Source organism: Strongylocentrotus purpuratus, unplaced genomic scaffold, assembly GCF_000002235.5.
Source record: "Strongylocentrotus purpuratus isolate Spur 01 unplaced genomic scaffold, Spur_5.0 spur5_scaffold_21, whole genome shotgun sequence".
In the NCBI taxonomy this organism is placed as follows: Eukaryota; Metazoa; Echinodermata; class Echinoidea; order Camarodonta; family Strongylocentrotidae; genus Strongylocentrotus; species Strongylocentrotus purpuratus.
In genome coordinates this window covers 23,763,958-23,785,633 of record NW_022145607.1, presented here as the reverse complement: position 1 = coordinate 23,785,633, position 21,676 = coordinate 23,763,958, and the positions used below count along the sequence as shown (strand labels likewise).

At 38.2% G+C, this 21,676-nt stretch overlaps 1 protein-coding gene across 3 annotated transcripts in view; it reads left to right on the top strand.

The window, feature by feature from the left end:
* The window catches only part of LOC575857 (galactosylceramide sulfotransferase), a 30,294-nt gene extending 19,379 nt beyond the window's left edge, over positions 1–10,915 (top strand). For 2 of the 3 annotated variants that reach the window (XM_030995422.1, XM_030995424.1), the window contains exons 2-3: positions 8,389–8,562; positions 9,157–10,915. In XM_030995422.1, coding sequence (XP_030851282.1) covers positions 8,426–8,562; positions 9,157–10,147 — 1,128 coding nt within the window. In that variant the 5' untranslated portion in view covers positions 8,389–8,425 and the 3' untranslated portion in view covers positions 10,148–10,915. Of the gene's footprint in view, positions 1–1,695; positions 5,137–8,388; positions 8,563–9,156 lie in introns of those variants that run through there. The other variant, XM_776231.5, reaches the window with a different exon arrangement.
* Positions 10,916–21,676: the final 10,761 nt, after the last annotated feature.

The window sequence follows — 21,676 nt, the reverse complement described above, 5'->3', positions numbered from 1 at the left end:
ATTAGGAAGGTTGACCATATTTACCCAGCTGACACTATTTATGTAAGCCGTCCCCACCCTCCTCCCCCTCCCCCCTCCCTCCCTCCCAACAAAAAGACGGATTTTCCCATTTGTCGACGGGTGTTTCTTCACATATCGTTTACCGATAAGGCTGAAGTATTCCAAAATTGCCGCTAGACTAGTTAGAAAATGTTTTAAAACGTTGTATTTTTGTCCTTCCTATTTTTCACCTTTCCCCCATCGTTATCCCTCTGCTGCCTGTCTCGCATTCCTGTGTATTACGCCAATAAACATTATAATGCTTCCATATTGTGCTTATATAGATACTAGGGCATGCTGGTCCGTGCTCCGGTCACGCTTTTTTTCAATGACAGTACTGTTGTGACGAGTGACAACATAATTGGCTCTCTGTCCCGAGTTCGAAGATCAAAACAAAAACACGGAATATTTATTGAGCAACGATGTACATTTCATCCCCCTTTTCCCCCAGTTCCCGAATCCGTAATTGCATTACCGACCCCCCCCCTTATAAAATATAAACGCAATAAGCTTTACGTGTTTTGTTTTGTTTTTTTACCTTTTCATAAAGTTGAGAGGAATAATAATTAAATAGTGACAATAGATGAAAACCTACTGCATCATCCACCACATTAAAAACAATTGCAGCTGCCTATACAAGCCAGGCAGCATCGCTAGATGTCCACGTATTGTTATTGTAGAATGATCGATGTTCATCACTTGAGAAAAGTGTCAGCACTACTAAATTATTGAAGCAATAGATAATGCATGAATCCCCTCGGCAGCCGCGGTAGGAGAGGGGATTAATAATAAGGAAAAGCATGGGGGAAAATCTCACACGCAACAACAACTTCAGGTTCAACTAAAATCAATATCTTGGGTGTTGCCTCTAAAACGCGGTTTCCCTTACGGACCTCAACTTATAAAACATTTCAGCTGGAAAAAAAGAAGGTTTGAATATTAACTCAGAAACATAAGGGAGATATAAAAAGAGACATGGTACTGGCTCCCCTTTTTCCTCGCGTGATGTAGGTTAGAGCTTTATAACGAGCTCGAGCTGTAGCAGGAGAGTTGAAAACCACTTGGGCTCGGGTTAATGTTTATTCACAATAAGTTTCTCGCTCCAAGTAGCTTCGAAGACCGTTTCCCTAGTCGAATCTTGTCTTTCCAATAGGGGCCAATTTGTCATGCATGCTCGAGAGCAGAGTGCGGCTAATTTTGACGTGAAATGTTGAATTAAAGATAAGCATCTATCTTTGAGGAAGTGGCCTGGGAAATGCTATATGGGGCTGGATGTAAGGTTGTTCTACTTCGCCGTCTAGATTGTGCCGTTATTATGCGCGCGCTCCAAGTTTTTCTCTTTTGTTGCCCCTTTACTCTTTACATCTCTCTGATTTCTTGAACCTTGTGCTTTTACCGGTTTGTTTCTCATGTCAATTTTCTCTTGTCATGCACATGGACACCCAATTCCCCTTTATCGCTTTTCAGTCTTTTGACACTCTCTCAAATGCATCTACATGCATGGAATTTTCTTTAGTAGTCGGAACAACGTGGATTTGCTAGTAAATAAAAAGATACAAGCATTAAGAAGAAGTTTTGTGACTCTCGAGTCATCTTGTTGGTGAGATGACGACTGTTTTTCTCTCCACCATTTTGTATCATTCGTAAATACTTTAGCCGGAATTACATAGCATCGCAGCTTTGGACGAAAGGCGAGGGGACTGACCCGATTCGGAAGCCCGACTGCACTCCTGAAACCAACGTCGTCTTCATCAAGACTCACAAGACAGCCAGTAGCACAACTAGTGGCATCTTTGACCATTACGCCTACAGAAACAACCTGACGGTGGCTGTGCCACCCGATGGCGCCCCCTTCATGGACCGGAAGCTACTCTTCCAACGGGACATGGTGGCTGACACCAAAGACTCCGGCATCGGCTGGAAGAGAGAGGACGGGTTCAACATGCTGACAGCTCACGCGCGGTATAACCGACCGGAAATGGACGCTGTGGTGCACAATGCCAAATTCGTCACAATTCTCAGAGATCCGAGAGCACAGTTTGTTTCTTCGTTTGTCTTCTTCAATTTTGTGGACCGCTTTAAGCGTATCTTTGAGTCACGCGGCGAGAAGTACTCGACGGTCATCGAAGGGTTCATCAAGAACCCCATGGAGAATTACCAGTTAATGAGCCATCGCGTCTACTCGCAGGTATTGTGGAACCAGCAGATGTTCGATCTCGGTCTAGACACCGCCTACTTCTCCAACCCGGAAATCATCGAGGAGACATTATCACGGCTGGATTCTGAGCTGGATCTTGTGATGATTACCGAGTACTACGATGAATCCCTTCTAGTTCTGAAAGACATCTTATGCTGGGAAATGGATGATATCCTCTATACGCAAAGACTCGTGAGGAACTCCTCCAGCGAGGTATTTCTTGACAGCGTTACAAAGGACGCCATAAGCGAATGGAACGCAGCTGACACCCGGATGTACGATTATTTCAATAAGACATTATGGCGGCGCATAGCGTCGTATGGACCGAATTTTCAGGACGATCTGAAAATATTTCGTCAGAGACTCGCACAAACGACCCCAAGAAAAACGGGGAAGCATTCACGTGACACGAAGAAGATAATAAAACGAATGAAAGACAGAGGTATACTGGTTAGATAGTACAAATAAATTATTCTAGTGATGTATAGCAGCAGTGGTCTGCTATTGATTTGGCATAATTCCGCACTTGCATGATAATGTCTCAAATCGTCAACACCAAATTACACTAAAAGTGTCATTTTCTTGATCCACGCGACTGAATACAATAAGCCACTCCGGAGAAACAATCTGCGCATGAGCAGAAAAGGGTAAATTTTGTACAAACTGTAACAAACCGATCGAAACATAATTATACTAGATACATGAAAGTCATGTAATCATTGTTCATGTATACACCGATGGTACGTTCTGTGATACACAGGTGGACGTATTCTTTTCATGAGGGCAAAGAAACATGGAGCAACTTCCATCATTTGGATTATTCTAAAATACACAGAAGTGTGGCTTAGCCATGTTTAAAAGATCTGTGGATATTTGGGGGTCATTTTTAACCTGTGTTATCTCCGGAGCGGTCTATTAACATAATTACTAGAATCGTAGGTTCTTGTCAGTAGTATTTGAAACAAAATACACTGGACTTGCTCCTGTAATATACACAATATATGTTAGGGAAAAAACAGAAGTTGGAAATTAGTTGTTCTTTGAATGAACATACTTCTAATTACCTTAATAACGGAGCACTGCAATCGATAGGCGTTGGATAGAAAAACACTTCGTTTGCAGCTAGGCCATTTCCATATCATATCCAACTCACGCTTAAAATTTGTTGCACTGTTAAGACATCTCAGATATAAATGTTCTAGAGACAACCATGAGGTTGCATCGCACGCCTTTGAAATAGATATTTGCCAAAAAACAAACTTATATCATGTCACGCACCCAATTAGAATTCTACTACAATCAAACTTTCTTTTGTAAGATTTTCGCTATATATTTGTAAATTTCTGCGCGTTTGGTGAATTTTGTCATGATCCTACTTTTTCTTCATGGGGAGTGAGAAAAAAAAGTACAATTATGTATTACTGAAATAAAATCAATAAGTTGTCTATATCGTAAATGTGTCCTTGGTGTTATCACATATCATATTTATATGTGACTAATTATAGTTTTATGGGCTGTAGAGATTCAGGTAGTCGCAGCACGCAAATATATTTATCTTTTTGTTAGAAAGAAAACGCAACTCTTCTGAAATCACTGTTCATTAAAAGATGAATAACTTTCATCCAAATTTGTTTATTTTTGTAATATTATTATTATTATTTTTAGTAGACCCGTACATACTGATTCATCCTTCGGCAGTTAATATACCGGTGCATCGTGATGTTGCAGTAATCAACTTTTTTACCGTAACATCGCAATGTCTTTTTTTTAATCCTGATGTTGACCCTACCGTAATTGAGCAAAAATGACGTAATTCATGGTTAAATCTTCACAAACTTGGTAACAAAAGTATGTTGATGGATTCAAGGAAAATATTTTGGATGAAAGAAAAGAATTAAGAATCATGTTTATACATTGGCTGTATGACATGACTTATGGGTGTGTATACATTTTTATTACAGTTTACAGAATATGCTAGCTATTTTTAGAAACTTTTATCGTATTTGATCTCAAGAAATGTTTGCGAATCTGTAACACTAGCACATGAACGTTGGTGTTACAGCAGTATTAATTATAATTGTGTGAGCTGTCGTTTCTGTCAGCTCAAACAATCCGCTTTTTTAAAGACTGTATTTTAGAACGACGAGCAGGTTTTTTATGTGGTTTTCTCTTTTAGCAGTGCTATTTGTTTGATTTTTCTTTTTGTTTCGTACTTGAAATCGGCATTATACATCTCATTTATATGCATTACTCTTTTAAAGTGCAACACCTTTTTCGTCCTTTTCATGAATGCGTAAACTCTTATGTGTGTTTCTCCATCTCTTTGTTATGTCTGGGACTTTGGCTATATCGTAAATGTGTGTTGTTTTAATATGGGCCCTGTTTCATGAAACTCTTTTTTTTAAATAAATAAATAACAACTTCCAAAGGTGCATGAAAATCTGGTGGATGTTTAACAAAGATTAAGTTGAACTTAGCTCTAAGTTGGACTTAACAATTATGGAAAGCCTTTAGCATCTTCGAAAATATTTTGTAAAAGTTATTTTAAAAGGCATAAAATGCTGATACAAAACATTCATGTTCTCTATTATCGAGGAGATTTCATAAAATCCTCATCAAGAACATGAAAAGTCGAAAATACTTGGATTTTTTTCTTTTGAATATATTTTATTTTAAGGCTACAAATGGCTCTCTATAATGTTCAAGTCCAACTCAGAGTTAAGTTCGACTTAGGATTTTTGTGAAACACCCCCTGCTCATAGACAATCAAATGTTAAGATTTCAGTAGCGTGTAACAGTTATCGTTCTGTATCTCGCTATTGATAACAAGTTTTTTTTTATGAAACGGGGCCCTGCTTTTGCTTCCTGCGCGTGTAACGCGTCATGTGCCAACAGTATCAATATATTTTTATGCTTCCTATTTTCTGTATGAAGAAAAAGTTTTGTTTTTATTGATGTAGACATTCCTGAGACCGAAAGGTTGCCAGATTGTAGAGAATTACGATTAGTCCATTCAGAGCAACATTCTCGCAGCATTAATGTTTTGATCAGTCCAGTTTACATTTTTTTGCTTATTTAATTCCATTTTTTAAATATTTATTTTGGATACATTTACTCTTCATCACTGTGTTTGAAAATTGCCTTGCTAATTGACGGCTTACGAAGTTCCTTGTATACACGCCTACTCGTTGCTATGTCGGGTACACATGTGAGCAAATTTTAATTATGTAGTATGCATACTAATTTTGAATATATTAAGTAAGATGGTCTAATGGTCCAGGAATGGGTGGGGGCATGGGTGTCGATCCGTAACTGATACCTATTCATCAGGGGGGATGATCTATTCATTCATCCCCCTGAAATTAGTATCGACACCCATGGGTGGGGGTATTCGTTTCGGAAACCTCATTCTACGCAGCATTATGTATATGAATCTTACGATTTTTTTATTGCCAAAGTAACAATTTTCCTCTCACACCACCGAAGTATTGTCAGTACATTGTCCATCATGTAAAATGCTAAATAATGTAGATGATAATAGATGACAACTCGCAATTCATCTTTTTAACCTTGAATCCCGACATTGTCAAATGATAAAGGTATACTGTATATTTGATATAAGGTTTTTTTTAATACATGTATGTGTTGTTAACAAAAAAGATTTTTTATTAAGATTTTTCATTAAGACAAATCAGACAATCAATTCTAGGCCCCGCTGCACAAAAATTACCATTGATGGTAACTGCCATGGAAACCTTGATTTTGATTGGCTGTTGATCCCTGTTACCATGGTAGTTTCCATTGATGGCAAAATTACCATCAATGGTAATCTTTAATCAACGATGCCCTGATCCTAAATCCTAAAGACAATCAATCGTAATTTTTCGTAAAGACAATCAGTTATTATTATAAATGGAAATATGCGATTGCGCAATAAAGCTTCATCAGTCACACGCAAATTGTCATGTGTTTGTCATCCTCATTCATTCTCTTGGGCTGAAATTCTACTTAAATGTCGGTGTCTGCTCGCTATTTATAAAAGACCGCTATTCATTCGTCACGCGTGGTGGATAGCGGTACTTATGAATGACGGTCCCTATGAATAGCGAGGTAAATTGACTATGGTTTGCTCGCTATTAATTTTATAAGGGCAGCTATTCATTTTGTTACCCGTAATGGATAGCAGTTCTTATGAATAATGGTCCTTATGAATGTCCTTACGTCCGGGTGCCCCGCCCCCCCCCCCCCCTTGGATCCGCCACTGAAAGTCAGTGTAATGATACCAGAAGTACTCGGTATGGAACTACAATGTATGTAGCTTGGGTGTGCATTATTTATGATGCTATAATTATAGACATGACCGTCTTTCAAGAAAGCGAGTGATACATGTCCATTTTAAGTCATCTGACAAGAATGATCGTTGAATGTGTGAGGTGATGATGAACACGTTACGTTTTCATTACGTTTTCATGATGGCAATTCTGAGAATAATTGTGATAGCGGTGATGATGATAAAGTGGATGTGACCTATCGAAGGATAGGCTGATGATTATGACGTTGACTGAGACAGGGTTTTAAAATTGCTATGGTGATCATGGTGATGGACTGATGGTGGTGGTGGTGATGACGATGATGATGATGGTGTTGATAATGGTAATGATGATGATGATGATGATGATTTCGTGATGATGATGGTGTTGGTAAAGGTAATGAAGATGATGATGGTGGTTGGTGGTAGTGGTGTTGTTGATGATGAGTATAGTTGTGATGATGACAATGTTCATACTGATGTGGAATGAGGATAAGGAGTAGCAGGAGAATGTGGACCTGTATTCATGTTGAAACAAAATGTGTAAGTTACCGAGTATTATTAAGTTGATGTGACCTGCCATAGAGCTTGTCTGAGACGGTTTTATCTTTACGATGATTGAATGGTGGGTGGTGATGATGATGATGATGATGATGATGATGATGAAGAAGATGGTGGTGATGATGGTGGTGGTGTTTACGATACGATGGTGTTGACTCGATGAAGGTGTTGCTGCTGCTGATGATGATGGTGATAATGTTCATACTAATGCGGGAAAAGACGAAGAGGAGGATGTGGATCTGTAGTCACCACATGTTAAAATGTGTATTAAAGTTACCCAGCAAGACATGGAATAATAATGCCTAAAAGCGTGAGGATTAGACTTATTAATTTACTTGATCAATGGCACTCAACATGCTGAAGTGCAGAGAAGGCCACGATTTGCTCCGAAAATAATCTATCGTTTCATCATAAACAAGAGCTACATGAGTCGCAGTCATGTAGACCTGCTGTTGATATTATTCCATTATCTTCCTCGAGTTATGCTAATTTTTAACCCTCATCCATGTCCTCATCCATCTCTTCATTTCCGTGACACGATTAATTTTGACAAGTTCACGCGGTGACAGATGAGTGCAGATATCAGTAGCGTGGTGATGGTTAATATCGTTGCTATGACAACGATGATGTTCGTGATGAGAGGGGTACGAGATGGTAATATTCCTACGTGGATCCTTTTGTATGGGGAATCTTATTTGGGGGGGGGGGGAGGTGGTGATTATGATGGTTAGGGTGATGAAGTTTGATGGTGGTTGTGGTGGTGGTGATGATTTTGATGATGGATGAGGACGACGATGATGATGGTCTTCTAGTAATATTGATGATAATGATGATGTTGATGATTATGATGATGATGATGATGATGATAGTGATGGTGATGATGATAATGTTGATGGTGATAGTGATGATGATAATGATGACAAGGATGATGATGTTGATGATGATGATGATGATGATAATGATGGTGATGATAATAAGATGTTATGTTGATATAATATAGGTATTATGTTTAAAAATAAAATAATGAAATCTCATAGTGAATATACATGTATTGGTTCAGATTCAAGACATTTTAAAGGTTGAAGACTGCAACTATTATCTGTGTCGGAAGCACACCGCCATACCGACTGCATGCCGACTGCAAACCGATCGATTATTGTCCACTCGGTGTTGTAAGCAACGTTTTTTTCGGTCTGTATTCGGTCTCGTCAGTGGGACAAGGGTATGACATTTCACCTCTGATTGTTAAATTTACAACTTTTCTCGAACTTTCTTTGCACAGATACTAAACGCTGTAACTCTCAGGCGGTCGAGCAAGAATGGCGAAACGAGCGGTGGTCGCATCGACCGTCGTCCTCGGTTTGATGGCAGTCGTCATTCTCGGTCTCCTGTGTGACGGCGGCTATTACAGCAGCGATGACGTGACGGTTGTGATGGGCGGGACAGAACCACAACGGTAAGAACAAAAAATCATAGCCTAGAGGATGAAACCGAGATGTATTAATACTGACCCCCCCCCCCCCCCGGTATGTCTGTCTCTCTCTGTCTCTCTCTCTCTCTCGATTCAATTTCTATTATTATATCAGAGGTTATTAACATAATGCTTAATATTCGCTTAGTTATTCGTCAAATGACACATTAATACATTCAAATTAGGATTCAATTGTGTTGTTCAATCATGTAGGCCTAATTATGTTTAATATATACATGTAATACAATATATGCAACAGTATTTTGTCGAAAATGTTCTGCATTTTATCACGAGGATACCAGAAAATGGGTACACATGTATATAAGTATTTTCGTCTGTATTTTGTTCTGGTACTATTATGAGTATATATTCATGATTGTTATTTAATTTTGTTGTTACCAGCCAGGGCCTCATGAAAGACCACCACTATAATTGATGAAAATGTGCTACCCTGTGTAAATGTCAGAAATAAATAAAAAGAGGAATGTGTATAATATGATCATTGACTATTTCGCAATCACAACTTAATATCCGCATAACCAATATATTTATATTTTTTGCAATCCGATTTCTTCCCAGTCCGGTAATTGAAAACGATATGGATGGCATAGAACGTATCTCACCAAGGACTAGAGGAGAGTGCCATCCCCAGAAACAGATTGTCTTTCTGAAGACACACAAAACAGCCAGCAGCACCACAGCCGGTATCATCGGCCTTTTTGCTTACAAGAACAACTTGACAATGGCCGTACCGCCGGAGGGGCAAGCTTACATGGATCGTACCAAGCTCTTTCAACGGGACATGATAGCCAGGTTACGCAAGAGCGCGCTGTCCTGGAGGGATACCGTTGGCTTCAACGTCTTTTCCTGTCACGCACGCTACAACCGTAAAGAGATGGCCGCCATCGTCCCCAAGGCCAAATACATCACGATCCTCCGCGATCCGTGTAAGCAGCTACCATCTGCTTTAGTTTACTATAAATTCGACTTGCGTCTTGAGCGCAAGTTTGATCGGCAGGGCAGGACGTACAGCAACGTCTTCGAGGAGTTCATGGACGATCCTGCTGGGAACATGGCCATCATTGAATCGCATACTATGGCCCATGTCATGCACAATCAACAGTTCTTCGACCTTGGTTTGGACACCAAGTACTCCACGGACTGGGTCAGAATCGACAAAACCATTGCAAAACTCGATAAGGAGCTGGACCTCGTCATGATTACCGAATATTACGACGAATCGCTGATCCTCCTTCGCGATCTACTCTGTTGGACAACTCAAGACATTCTTTACACGAAAAGGATGGTTCGCAACTCCACTTCATCCATCCAAGTCCGTCCGGAAATGCGAACCAAAATTCGTCAATGGAACGGTGCTGACACCCACCTCTACGAGCATTATAATAGGACGTTGTGGCAAAAGATAGCTGCATATGGACCGCGATTTAACGACGAACTGCAAAAATTCAGGGATCGTTTAAAAAATGTGACTGAAGAAGAAACGGGATCCCATAGAATCTTGATGAATAAAATGGCCAAACGTATGAAAAGCACGGGTATATATGCATGATTTCCAGTAAACACGATCGCGATTATTTTCGAAAAATAATAACTCGTATTATTTCGATTCCCTATTTACAAATCTCATAGAAATCATGATCAGACACGTAATAAGTAATTGCAATGTTCTCATAATAAAAAAGATGTCGCACAAAAGATGTCGCACAAGGCTACTGAAATTGGCTTTGGCTTGAATTTCAATTCTTTGAGATCTTATTATACCCTCATTTTTCGTAAGTAGGGTACTAGGGTTATATTACCTAGTAAGTTTCTACTCCTTGTACAAGTTGCTACTTGACAAAATATGCTTTCTCTTTTGAAGTTTTGCCCAATATTTACAAAGCTTGGCTAAATGCATTTTCTCATATTCTCCTTGAGGAAAGAAAGAAAAGTCACGCAAAATAAGATTGAATTTGAGGGTTGAATGTTGAGAACTGGATGTGCAATCGCACGAAGAAACAAATCGATTAAAATTTATTCTGAATTGTGATGTTGGTTTAGTTGAAACATCCAAATTACATTAATTATACTAACAAAATTACACTTTAATTAATTCCAAATTCATAAATAATTGTTGGGTTTATATCCAGGGGCGGCACAAGGAATGGTAAAGTTGGAAGCGAACGGAGACTAAGGATTTTCTTTTGATAATAGCAAAGAAACGTCCAGATAGACTGCAACAGAAAACATTAAAAATGTGGGGGGTATCTGCCATCAAAGAACCCACGCATTTGGAAAGGTTAAAGAAGAAAATTAAATGAAATGTAGTAGGTTATTTAAAAAGGAGTAAAAAAAAGTATAGCTGCCAAATGCTTTGAGTAAATCCAGTGTCGAAATTTGCAAATCTCCACCCAAGTTGGTGTTGTAAATGTAGGTAGATTTTATGCATCGTTTATTTTTCCAATGATGTGGTGCTCTATTTTTGCATTTTTATAACATCGAAGAATCATCGAAGACTCGTTACATCGAATATCAAGTGAATTAAATTATTCTGGGGACTTGGGAAGAATATTTTTAAGCTACAGACATGATGGATGTGCTTTATCTTGGTGCCATTTTTTGCGAACGTTGCTATGCTGTTAAATGTTTGTTTTATTCTTTTTTTTTTTTTTCCTCTCTTTCTTTTCCTTTCTTTTCTTTCCCTTTTCTTTTCTTCCTCTTCTTCTTTTTCTTCCTCTTCTTTTTCTTCTTCACCTTATTCTTTTTTACCTCATTTTTTAATATATTTATTTGTATTCCTTGATTTTCCTGAATATGACCAATGTTTACAAAGACCAATTCATATTGTGATGATCCGTGATGTCATTTCCTACTTTATGTCATAATAATTTTGGAGATTATAGCCTAGCTCATGTAAGTGGTTGTAAGTACAATAGTGTTTGTATTGCCAGGGCCCTGTCTTATAAAGGGTGCGATGGATAGCAATCGCAACTATGTACATAAGAGATAGGGGGCTGCAAACTTGCGATAGATTAGAGGACTTGCGATTGATTCGAACCAATCGCAACTCTTTCAAAGACAGGGCCTTAGAATCCCATGTATTTTGCATGACTACATTGGTTGCCGTATTTTATTGACCAAAACCAAGCGGCGTTCCTTATTGATGATGATAATTGAAGATTAATAATTACGAGGAAGATTGATAATGATGATGATGATGATGATGACAAAATGAATATCATTATCATGAATATGATGACGACAACGACATTACCGCAACCATGATTAAAGTGAAGATTACAATTACGATGCCCATGTCATCTTTATGCTGCTACTACAGCTTATGATTATAATGATGAATGAGTGATGATGATAATGATGATGATTTCTAAGTTTATCTGGTGCATCTAATTGTTTTAATCCAGTACTCTCTAGAATTTTGTAATGGTATTATTGGCTTTTACATGTATTTTAAGTATTTTTCACCAATATGTTATAAATAATTGGATACATTTATCAAATTACCTCATTTTTCGTTCATTCTGTTGTCACTTTGCATATTGTGTTAACTCTTTTCGTTTCAACAGTATTTATCTCTCGAGAAAGTCATCGAATTGACCAACAAAACGTCCATATTTCTGCCTTGATGTACATGAATTATTTTCACATAAAATTGAATGCAAGCAGCATATGTTTCTTCTTTCTCTGATTCTGCCAATCAATTTGTATTGTGTATGGTTTACTCATAATAGTTACACGATGTATATATTATGCACTTCATATCAACGATTCCACAATGTATGTTTCTGTCAATATAACAAAAAAAAACATGTGTAATTGTTTCACTTTTCCAGTTATGTGTAAGCTTTGCCATAAATGGCAGTGATATTTATTCCTCTTTGATATTGAATGGACCTTTTTGTTCAACTTTCCTGACCAACGATAGATGTTCCATATTTTGTTTGCTGTTGTTTTTTTATATTTATGATCACCTGGATACCAAAGATTATTAAGTAGACTACTGTTTAAGTACAGTGAAACCTGTATACAAAGACCGCTCAAGGGACAAGATGGTCTTTATGTACAGGTTCCTTCAGTACAGGTTTCAAAATGATAACCGATTTTTAAGGGAAATGACAAATGTTGTCTTATAAGCAGGTGGTCTTTCTATACAGGTGGTCGCTTAATCAGGTATGACTGTATCATACAAACCTGGGAACACAATAAGTCTAGGTTTAAACCTGTGAAAGATTTAATGGTTCATTCAGGCTACCTACCCTCTAGACGTGTATGGCGCGCCATTTGACCAATAACCCCGATAAACCTTGTTTATCATGAGAAACTCTGTATATCGACTAATAACACAGTTTCTCTCGATAAACAAGGTTTATCGAAAAACACGGTCATTCGTATTTTTGGTCAAATGGCGCGCCATAGACGTGTATACTGGAGACATGACGGTAAAGTTAGCCGTCAGTTTTGCGATCGCCAGAAGATGCCGTTTTGGCGATCACTGCGGCCGATGCTATATTCATTTTATAATTCCAATCGGTGTACTTATGTATACTTATAGTAATACATCGAGTGTGGAGTAGACTTGCTTTATTAATAATGTTTTGACATACCGATAATTTTGTTTTTGCTGTATGTATATTTTGATCGTATTCGTAATTTCTTCACGCACGTTGACAGTCATTATAGTATATATGAATGTGGTTTTATTGATGTCTGTTTCGGTAATAAGCAAGACGCTTGTGTTTGTATATTGATATATTCGTGCTTGTAAAGATTCTTCTTTACCATATTTTTAATGCGATAGATGATTTCACACTAGTAGAATGTAGAACAAGTACACAAACATCCCACTTACAAACAAGGCCTACTTGAACTGCTCGAATCATGGACTTCATCAAATAATATGAAATTAAATGTATTTAAATGTTCTTCGATGTCTTTTTCATTTTCTAAACACGAGTCAGAATTCAAAGTGACCTTAAGTGGAAAACTAATGTAACTGAAATTATTACAAAAGAGTAATAGAAAATTATTCATGCTACGTAGATTAAAACCGTACAACCTACCCGTTTTTGATTTGTTAACCGTACATATCGGATATGTAAGACAAATTTTGGAATACTGTGTAGCTCTTTTTCTGCAAGTTTGACTGTCAGACAGATTAATGATAAACTTGAGTTCTGGTCAAAAAAGAAAATTAATTCTCACAGAATCTAACGAAACTTACACTGAATGTTCAAGATTACAAATAAATGTCATGTGCCAAACAATTTTGGAAGAAAATGTATACTGGCTGAGTAATGAGCATAGAAAGATAAGGAAATCAGGGTAGTACTAGCCCCGACACCATGTGTGTTGTCCCATATACATCTTTCTGTGTAAGTGATTGTTACTTTACCAAGACTTTGCCAAATTTATGATGATTTTGATGACTCCAGAACCTTGCATTACACACCATTACTTACATGCTATATGATCAACTTTTCTGATCCATTCCACACCTTTTCTTTCGCAATGCAATCGCATTACCAGTACTCAAGTTTATCTTTAATGATATAGAAAGTATACAAAAAAGGAGAGTAGAATCATTTTTGGATCAAACTACAGCTCATATGACAAGATGCATTAGCAAGACTAGAATTGCTTTCTCTTTTGACTCGTATAGAAAAAACTGACTAAAGATTTGCCATTTCATTTGAAAGAAAACTAACTAATTCAATTTACGAAATGTCAAAAAATATCAAGAATTTACTCGCAGAACTAAGAGATTTCAAAAACGTGCCCTTCCTAATCTCACAATACTCAATAATCATACGAATCAAAACTGGTGATAATCATCTATCACTTTTGTATTTATTCTGACCTGTTCCGAGTTTGTATGGTGTTGCTATCAAGTTACTGCTTTGTTTTGGGTAGACCTCTTACTTTTATCTTTTAACATGTTATCTGACATTCATTGTCTACAATGTAAAGTATTTATGTAATTTGGTATTTAATTCAGTATGTCTTATTCACAGTTGCAATTTGTATTAACGATGTATTTTAATCTTTTAATAATATTTATAATTCAGTCTTTGTGTCAAATAAACCTTTATTGATGATAATAATAATAATTCGTTATTTAATACATTTATAACTACTGCTAGCCCAAATAGTTGCGTTTGCATGCCTATATTTATTTGTAGTATTTTGTGGGGATAGATTCGGTCAGTCAGTCAGTCAATAAAAATCATCCATGCGATCATTCCATTAATCAATCTACATGTCCACCAATAATCGTGCAATTAATCAATAATTCAATCGTTTGATTAGTCAATCATCCATTCAATATATTGATCAATCAGCTCTTCAACCAATCGATCCGCCAATCATTCATGCAATCAATTTACCGGCCCATCAATAATCATGCTAATCAATAATGCAATCGTTTGATTAGTCAGTAAGTCAATCATCCATTCAATACATTGATCAATCAGCTGTTCAACCAATCGATCCGCCAATCATTCATGCAATCAATTTACCGGCCCATCAATAATCATGCTAATCAATAATGCAATCGTTTGATTAGTCAGTAAGTCAATCATCCATTCAATACATTGATCAATCAGCAGTTCAACCAATCGATCCGCCAATCATTCATGCAATCAATTTACCGGCCCATCAATAATCATGCTAATCAATAATGCAATCGTTTGATTAGTCAATCATCCATTCAATACATTGATCAATCAGCAGTTCAACCAATCGATCCGTCAATATATCAATCAACATTGTCTCCTAATCAATATGTAAAATCAATAATATATACTGATCACATTGTCAATCATTCAATAAATGTGTCCATTAATTAATATGACTGTCTGCCAATCAAAATATCGGTCAATCAATATTATCTACAAAGTTGTATGTCAATCAGGCAATCAATGCGTGTATCAATATGTCTACAAATCAATATAATATTATCAGTTAATCAATATTTCAATCATTATAGCTACAATCAATATATAAATTAGGCAATCAATGCAGACATATGTCTGCCAATCAAAATAACAGTCAATCAATTATGTCAATCATTTTAGCCACCAGCCAAAATGTAAATCAGGCAATCAATGTGTCCAACAATATGTCTACAAAATTAATAGCATATGTCAGTCAATTATTAAATCAATGTCTATATATTCAACACCAGGCGCGTACGCAGGGGGGGGGTTGGGGGGTTAAACCCCCCCCTTTGGAAATTTTTTGTGTGTAAACCCCCCTAAAAAAAACCTAAAACCCCCCCCCAACGGAGCAAATGTCAAATTTCCAAATTTCGAGACCAAAAAAAAAAAAAAAAGTGTCCTCTTACCCCCCCCCCCCCCCCCCCCCCCCCCCCCCCCCCCCGCTTATTCAGCGGTCGGCTGAGTCGTTGCGATTTTTTTGGGACCAAAAAAAAAAAAAAATGTGTCCTCTTACCCCCCCCCCCCCCCCCCCCCCCCCCCCCCCCCCCCCCCCCCCGCTTATTCAGCGGCTGGCTGAGTCGTTGCAAAATTTTCGGACCGATTTATAAATGTTAAAACCCCCCCCTTGAAAAAATCCTGCGTACGCGCCTGTTCAACACTCAATATGTCAGTCAGTCATAATGTCAATATAATCTACTAATCAATACGTCAACCTGTCGATCAATAAATATCAACCAATAACTTTGTCAATCATTCAACTAATTTTGCATAAAGCTGCTCTTTATACACAGCTATATAGAGAAACATGTACTACGCCAGAGACCAGCAAAGCTTTGCCTCGACTCAAGGCTTTTAGGAATTGTTTTAAAAAAGTATCGACATCGAGTCCGTGTCTGCAGATAGGATGGAACATAGATTGTCGGAAGAGAGAGAGAGAGAGAGAGAGAGAGAGAGGTAGTTTGCAGGCACAGACCCTTGCTAGTCGGTAGTGTTTGCAATATGAGACTACAATATGCAAGTGGCAGATCTAGGCTCTGCTCAAGGTTTTAGGAATTGCGGTAAAGACAAGTGCCGAACAAGAGTTTGTGTTTGCAGACTAGCGAGATAGGGCGCACAGAGAAAAATAAAGAGGGAGAGAGAGAACGAGAAAGAGAGAGACACATGCAGAGAGAAAGAGAGTCTAGAAAGAGAGAGAGAGGCAGTTAGTGAAATAGATATATAGATATAGAAGGCAATTTGCTTCAACTGTCACTTCGACTGCACGGAGGGATTTGTTTAGGAGAACTCCATTAACTTGGATTAGAGATGAAATATTTACACGCCATAATGTGGGAGCGAGTTCGGGCATAGCTCACGGATCGGAAGATAAAGAATAGACAGAGACCAGGGAGATACGCACGTCAGGGAATGCATAATGTATGTGAGAAAAACAACTCAGAGACGATATATTATGCATCCATTAGAAGACCTTTTTTCCTATAAAACCGGGTACTGCACAAATCTGTATTTCATTTCTCTTATCTTTTCTTTTAGAGAAAACAGGAAGATAAATATGATGAACATATAACAAACTATAAAGAATTAGTTTTATTAACACAAGTGCAAAGCCCTGTTTATCTATTCAACATTTTCCAAAATGTGCAATTTAAAGGGTGTTTTAGAAGATTTGCGATTGTGTCACGTCTAGTCAGGCGAAGAGTTATTTATAAGGCTCCACCTGATAACTCCTCGAGTCGATAGTCGTAATAAGCCGGTTTACTAATAATAAATGATTAATGGAATAACTCGTCACCAGTTCCCCAGGAAAAAAACATCCATACATTTTGAATACATAATAGTAAACCGATCTATTGTATACTAGTTTACTGCTTTGGATGATATTGTCTATACCACGATGTCCAAAGAGGGCTTTTTTTTTTTCGAAAATCATTGCACTTAATATACATTGGGCTATTTTAGAGATATCTTTTCGGTTTGTTTGATTTTTTTTAAATTAAAAAAAACAACAAAATATTTTCGAACATAATATTCCCCCTGAGATTACTTATGATGTAAATAAAATGAAGAACGAAAAGAATGTAAAAAGTACGCCAAGTTGATTTACTCACTCAAGTGAAATGTTTGGCCAACCTTTATACCCATTTTTTATTTTTTATTTATTTGTTTTGTTTTTAGGAAAGCACAAGCTTGGCAACGGTGTGATGATGAGCATGATTATTGCTTCATTGCAATGCCGCTGAATGATTATGCATTTACTTATAACAGGCAGCGAGGGCGGAGGCACAAGGGGTGTCCAATTCGTGAGGAAATATTTAGCGGCGAATAAGCGGGGGGGGGGGGGTGGTAATGAGCACTAATTTTTGTTTTGCTCAACGTAGGTTCAACACTCCCCCCTCCCCCCTTGTCAGGGCACGGGTGGGGGCCCACCTTCTATTTTTTTTTTTTTTAAATAGGTGTTTTACCCTCTTTGGGGGTCAGGGGCGGGGACCCGTGTCCCTTGGCCACCCCCTAGATCCGCCACTCCCCAAATCCCTTCTCCGGTTCCGCAGCCCTTGCTATCAGAATGTAGGGAGATTAGTCGCATATGAATAAGCATAATGGTTCAACGCAGCGCTATCCATTAAGATAGTATCCCACCCAAATCCCTCGTGACAACGATATCTATTCCGTTGTTATGACAACGATCACTTTTCGAATTTCTCCCTTGCAACTTGCAAGTACATGTACATAGGCAAGGGATTTGAATTACAAGCATGTATTTGAAGAAGAAAAAAAATAGCGTTCTTATTTCAGTAGTGTATTGAAACTCTACGCGTTTATTGTTTCCTTTTAAATATGTTATTTTATTGGTAAAACATGCATATTAAAATATCGAATCGTTAAATTATTCTCGCGTCTGCCGCGTGGGAAGTGGGTGAAGCTTGGGTGAAGAGTGGCAAATTTAGATTAATGATAATAATTAATGTTGGACGTACATGTAAGTGAAATGAAGTGGATATGCGAAGCCTTCTCAGACATTTAATCTAAAAACTTCAAAAGCATTCATTCGCTATTCCATCTATGTATTTAGTGTCCATATTTCACAGCCATATAGAAAGACTGAATCAGATTCAGTCATCTCACCTAGCTAATTCTACATGTCATTCCAAACTGGATTCAGACTTGCAAGGGAAAGTGTGGCGGCAACTGCAATTCTGATTTTGACTTCTTGAGCAGAATTAGCAACCTCTGTGATGGTTGACCCTAAAGGTACTTGAATTTATTAAAGGTTTCAAGCTTTTCTTTTAAAATCTATATACATTCCCATCGGAACCCATCTTTAGAATATTGCTTATCCCAGCAGGGCCAGCACTGATTTCTATCTCGATCTAAGTGCTGCTAGATGCTATACATGTATAAGAAAAAATTCGAAGCTACTGTAAGCCTAACATAATACATACATGTATGAGTTGTATATATGCAGAGAGAGGCCCTCCGAGGAGGACAGAAGCACAGTGCCCCCACTTTTTCAAGTCCCTCAAAAGTGCTCCTTTTTACATAGGAAAAGTGCCCCTTAAACTTCGTAAGAAGTGTCCCCTTTTACATAGGAAAGGTACCCCTTTTACTTTGGCAAGTGCCCCTTTCCCTTGTCACCTCTGATAAGTGCCCCTTTATATTGACACGCGCCCCTTTTCCTTCGCAAGAATTGTCCATTTTCCATTATGATAAATGCCCTATTTAATCTCTAGTAGGTGCTCCTTTTAGGTAAGAGAAGTGCTCCTTTTCACTTTTGATATGTGCCCCCTTCACCTCTGATAATCGCCCTATTCAAATCTGAGACGCGCCCCTTTTCCTTTGTAAGAAGTGCCCCTTCCCCTTTTTAACTCGGATAAGCGCACCTTATAATTTTTCATGTGCCCTTTTTCTTCTCTAATAAGTGCCCCTTTTCCTAGTGATAAGCGCGGTCCCCCAATTAGTAAACAAAGAGCCTCTTCCCCTTCTTATAAATGTCCCCCTTTCAGCTATATTCTAATAAACGTATGTCTTATCCCTTTCGACAAGACTAGTGTCCCATTTTCCTCTCGTCATTAAACGCTCCCCTAATTTCAAGCGACTAAGAGCAATTTCCCTGAAGTTCGATCGCTCAGCTCGCTCGCATTTATGGATGATATAATTATGTTACTTATCAAAGGTCTTTTGATTCCTCTTTACAAGATGCAATTTTTTGCACTGCAACCTCAAAAAAAAACTATTTTTTCTAGCTCGCTCGCAAATGAATTGTCAGACCATCACACCCAACTGCAAAGAATGATGCTTAAGAAATATCTTTTATGGTGTATAAAAATGTCTACAAAATTGTGCATTTTCGCTTTGAGATTTCCCTTTGTAGGTGCCTTTTATTTCCAGAAGTGTCCTTTTCTGTTGAAAGTTGCTCCACCGCCCCTCAATGTATGAGTTGCTGGGTAGTATTGTGCTTTGAGTAGTGGAAACCCAAAATTAAAGAAAAAAATAGAGGTTCAATATTTGGACCAGTTGCCTTCCATACTAAGTTATATGGGATTACGCCTTCGCCACCACCATGGCAACTGCAGATATGTATGTTGCGTGTACCCCCGCTGTGGTGTCGATGAAGTCTCGACCTTGACTAGGGCGCCTTTAACCTATCCGCTGCATGGTGATGATACAAGACAACTGGATGTTGAAGAAGAATAGAAGTAGAAAAGAAGGAAGATGATCGAGCCATGGGAGGTAGAGGTTGCTCACACCTCACTCTGGTAAAGGACCAGCCCACCACCCGAAAACTATCCTTGATAATATCCGATTCATAACAACAACAATAATAAAACAAGAAGTAGAAGTAATGAGATAATAACGATAATTATGATGATGGGAGGCATGGGGTAGTGAGCACAATTTTTTTTTCTGAAGAAAATACTCAGCGGCGGCTCAGCCTGCCAGCCGAATAAGCGGGGGGGGGGGGGGGGGGGGGTTGAACTCTATTTTTGTTTATACAACACCCCCCCCTCCCTCTTCTAGCCAACAAAAATCACTTTGTCTTTTTTTTTTTTTTGCCAGAGGGGGGGGGGGGGGCATCTTCTTTTTTGGGGGTTAAAGGTAAAATTAACGTTACCATCTTTTTCAACCTATCATTTGGCCAGGGGAGAAAACCTGGGCCCCCGCCTCCCCCCCCCCTTTATCCGCCCCTGAGTATAATACATAGTAGAAAATAACATTGCACACGAAAAGGACAGACGAGATAAAGCTTGATAAGAGCATATTTTTTTTTTTTAATTTGGCCCAGTTTTTGAGGAAAAATTTCGCAACGACTCAGCCAGCCGCTGAATAATCTGGGGGGGGGGGGGGGGGGGGGGGGTAAGAGCAATTTTTTTTCTACAATTAAAAATATTTGAGGGGGGTTAACCCCCCCCCCCCCCCCCCCCCCCCCCCCCCCGTCTGCGTTCGCACCTGATTGTAACCATTCAGCATACAGAGAATTAATAGTCAGAAATGGTTGTTGAAGGAACGTAGTAAGCACCTCTTTAATAATTTATTTTTAAAATCAATGTTGCCTTGGCACAGTCTATAAATGAAATATATTCTAATTTCATATTTTGTTTTCTTTCTCTCATCGATTAAATCTTATTATTTATGCTATATCGAGGAGATATTATCCTATCTGATGTGAATATCAAATCTCAAGAGGGGATTATCATCCATATCTATCGCACCATGACTTCGTCGCCCACAGAAACCCATTAGAATTGTCAAATAAAAAGAGATAAATGGCCTACATACATAATATATGTACACCTATATCTCGATATCTGCAATCTCATGTACAGGTACTTGTGTAGTACATTATATTGTCATAATCATGATGCATCCTCATTTTGTATAATAGTAATCATCATCACGGCATCATCATCAGTGGCAGGGGCGTACGCAGGGGGGGGGGGGGTTGGGGTTCAAACCCCCCCTTTGGTATTTTTATGTGTGTAACCCCCCCCCCCCCCAAAAAAAAAAAAAAAAAAAAAAAAAAAAAAAAAAAAAAAAAAAAACTAAACCCCCCCCCCTTTGTTTTTTTTGTTTTTGTTTTTGTTTTTTGTTTAAATAAAAAAAAAAAAAAAAAAAAAAAAAAAATTATGCCCACGGCAAACGTAAAG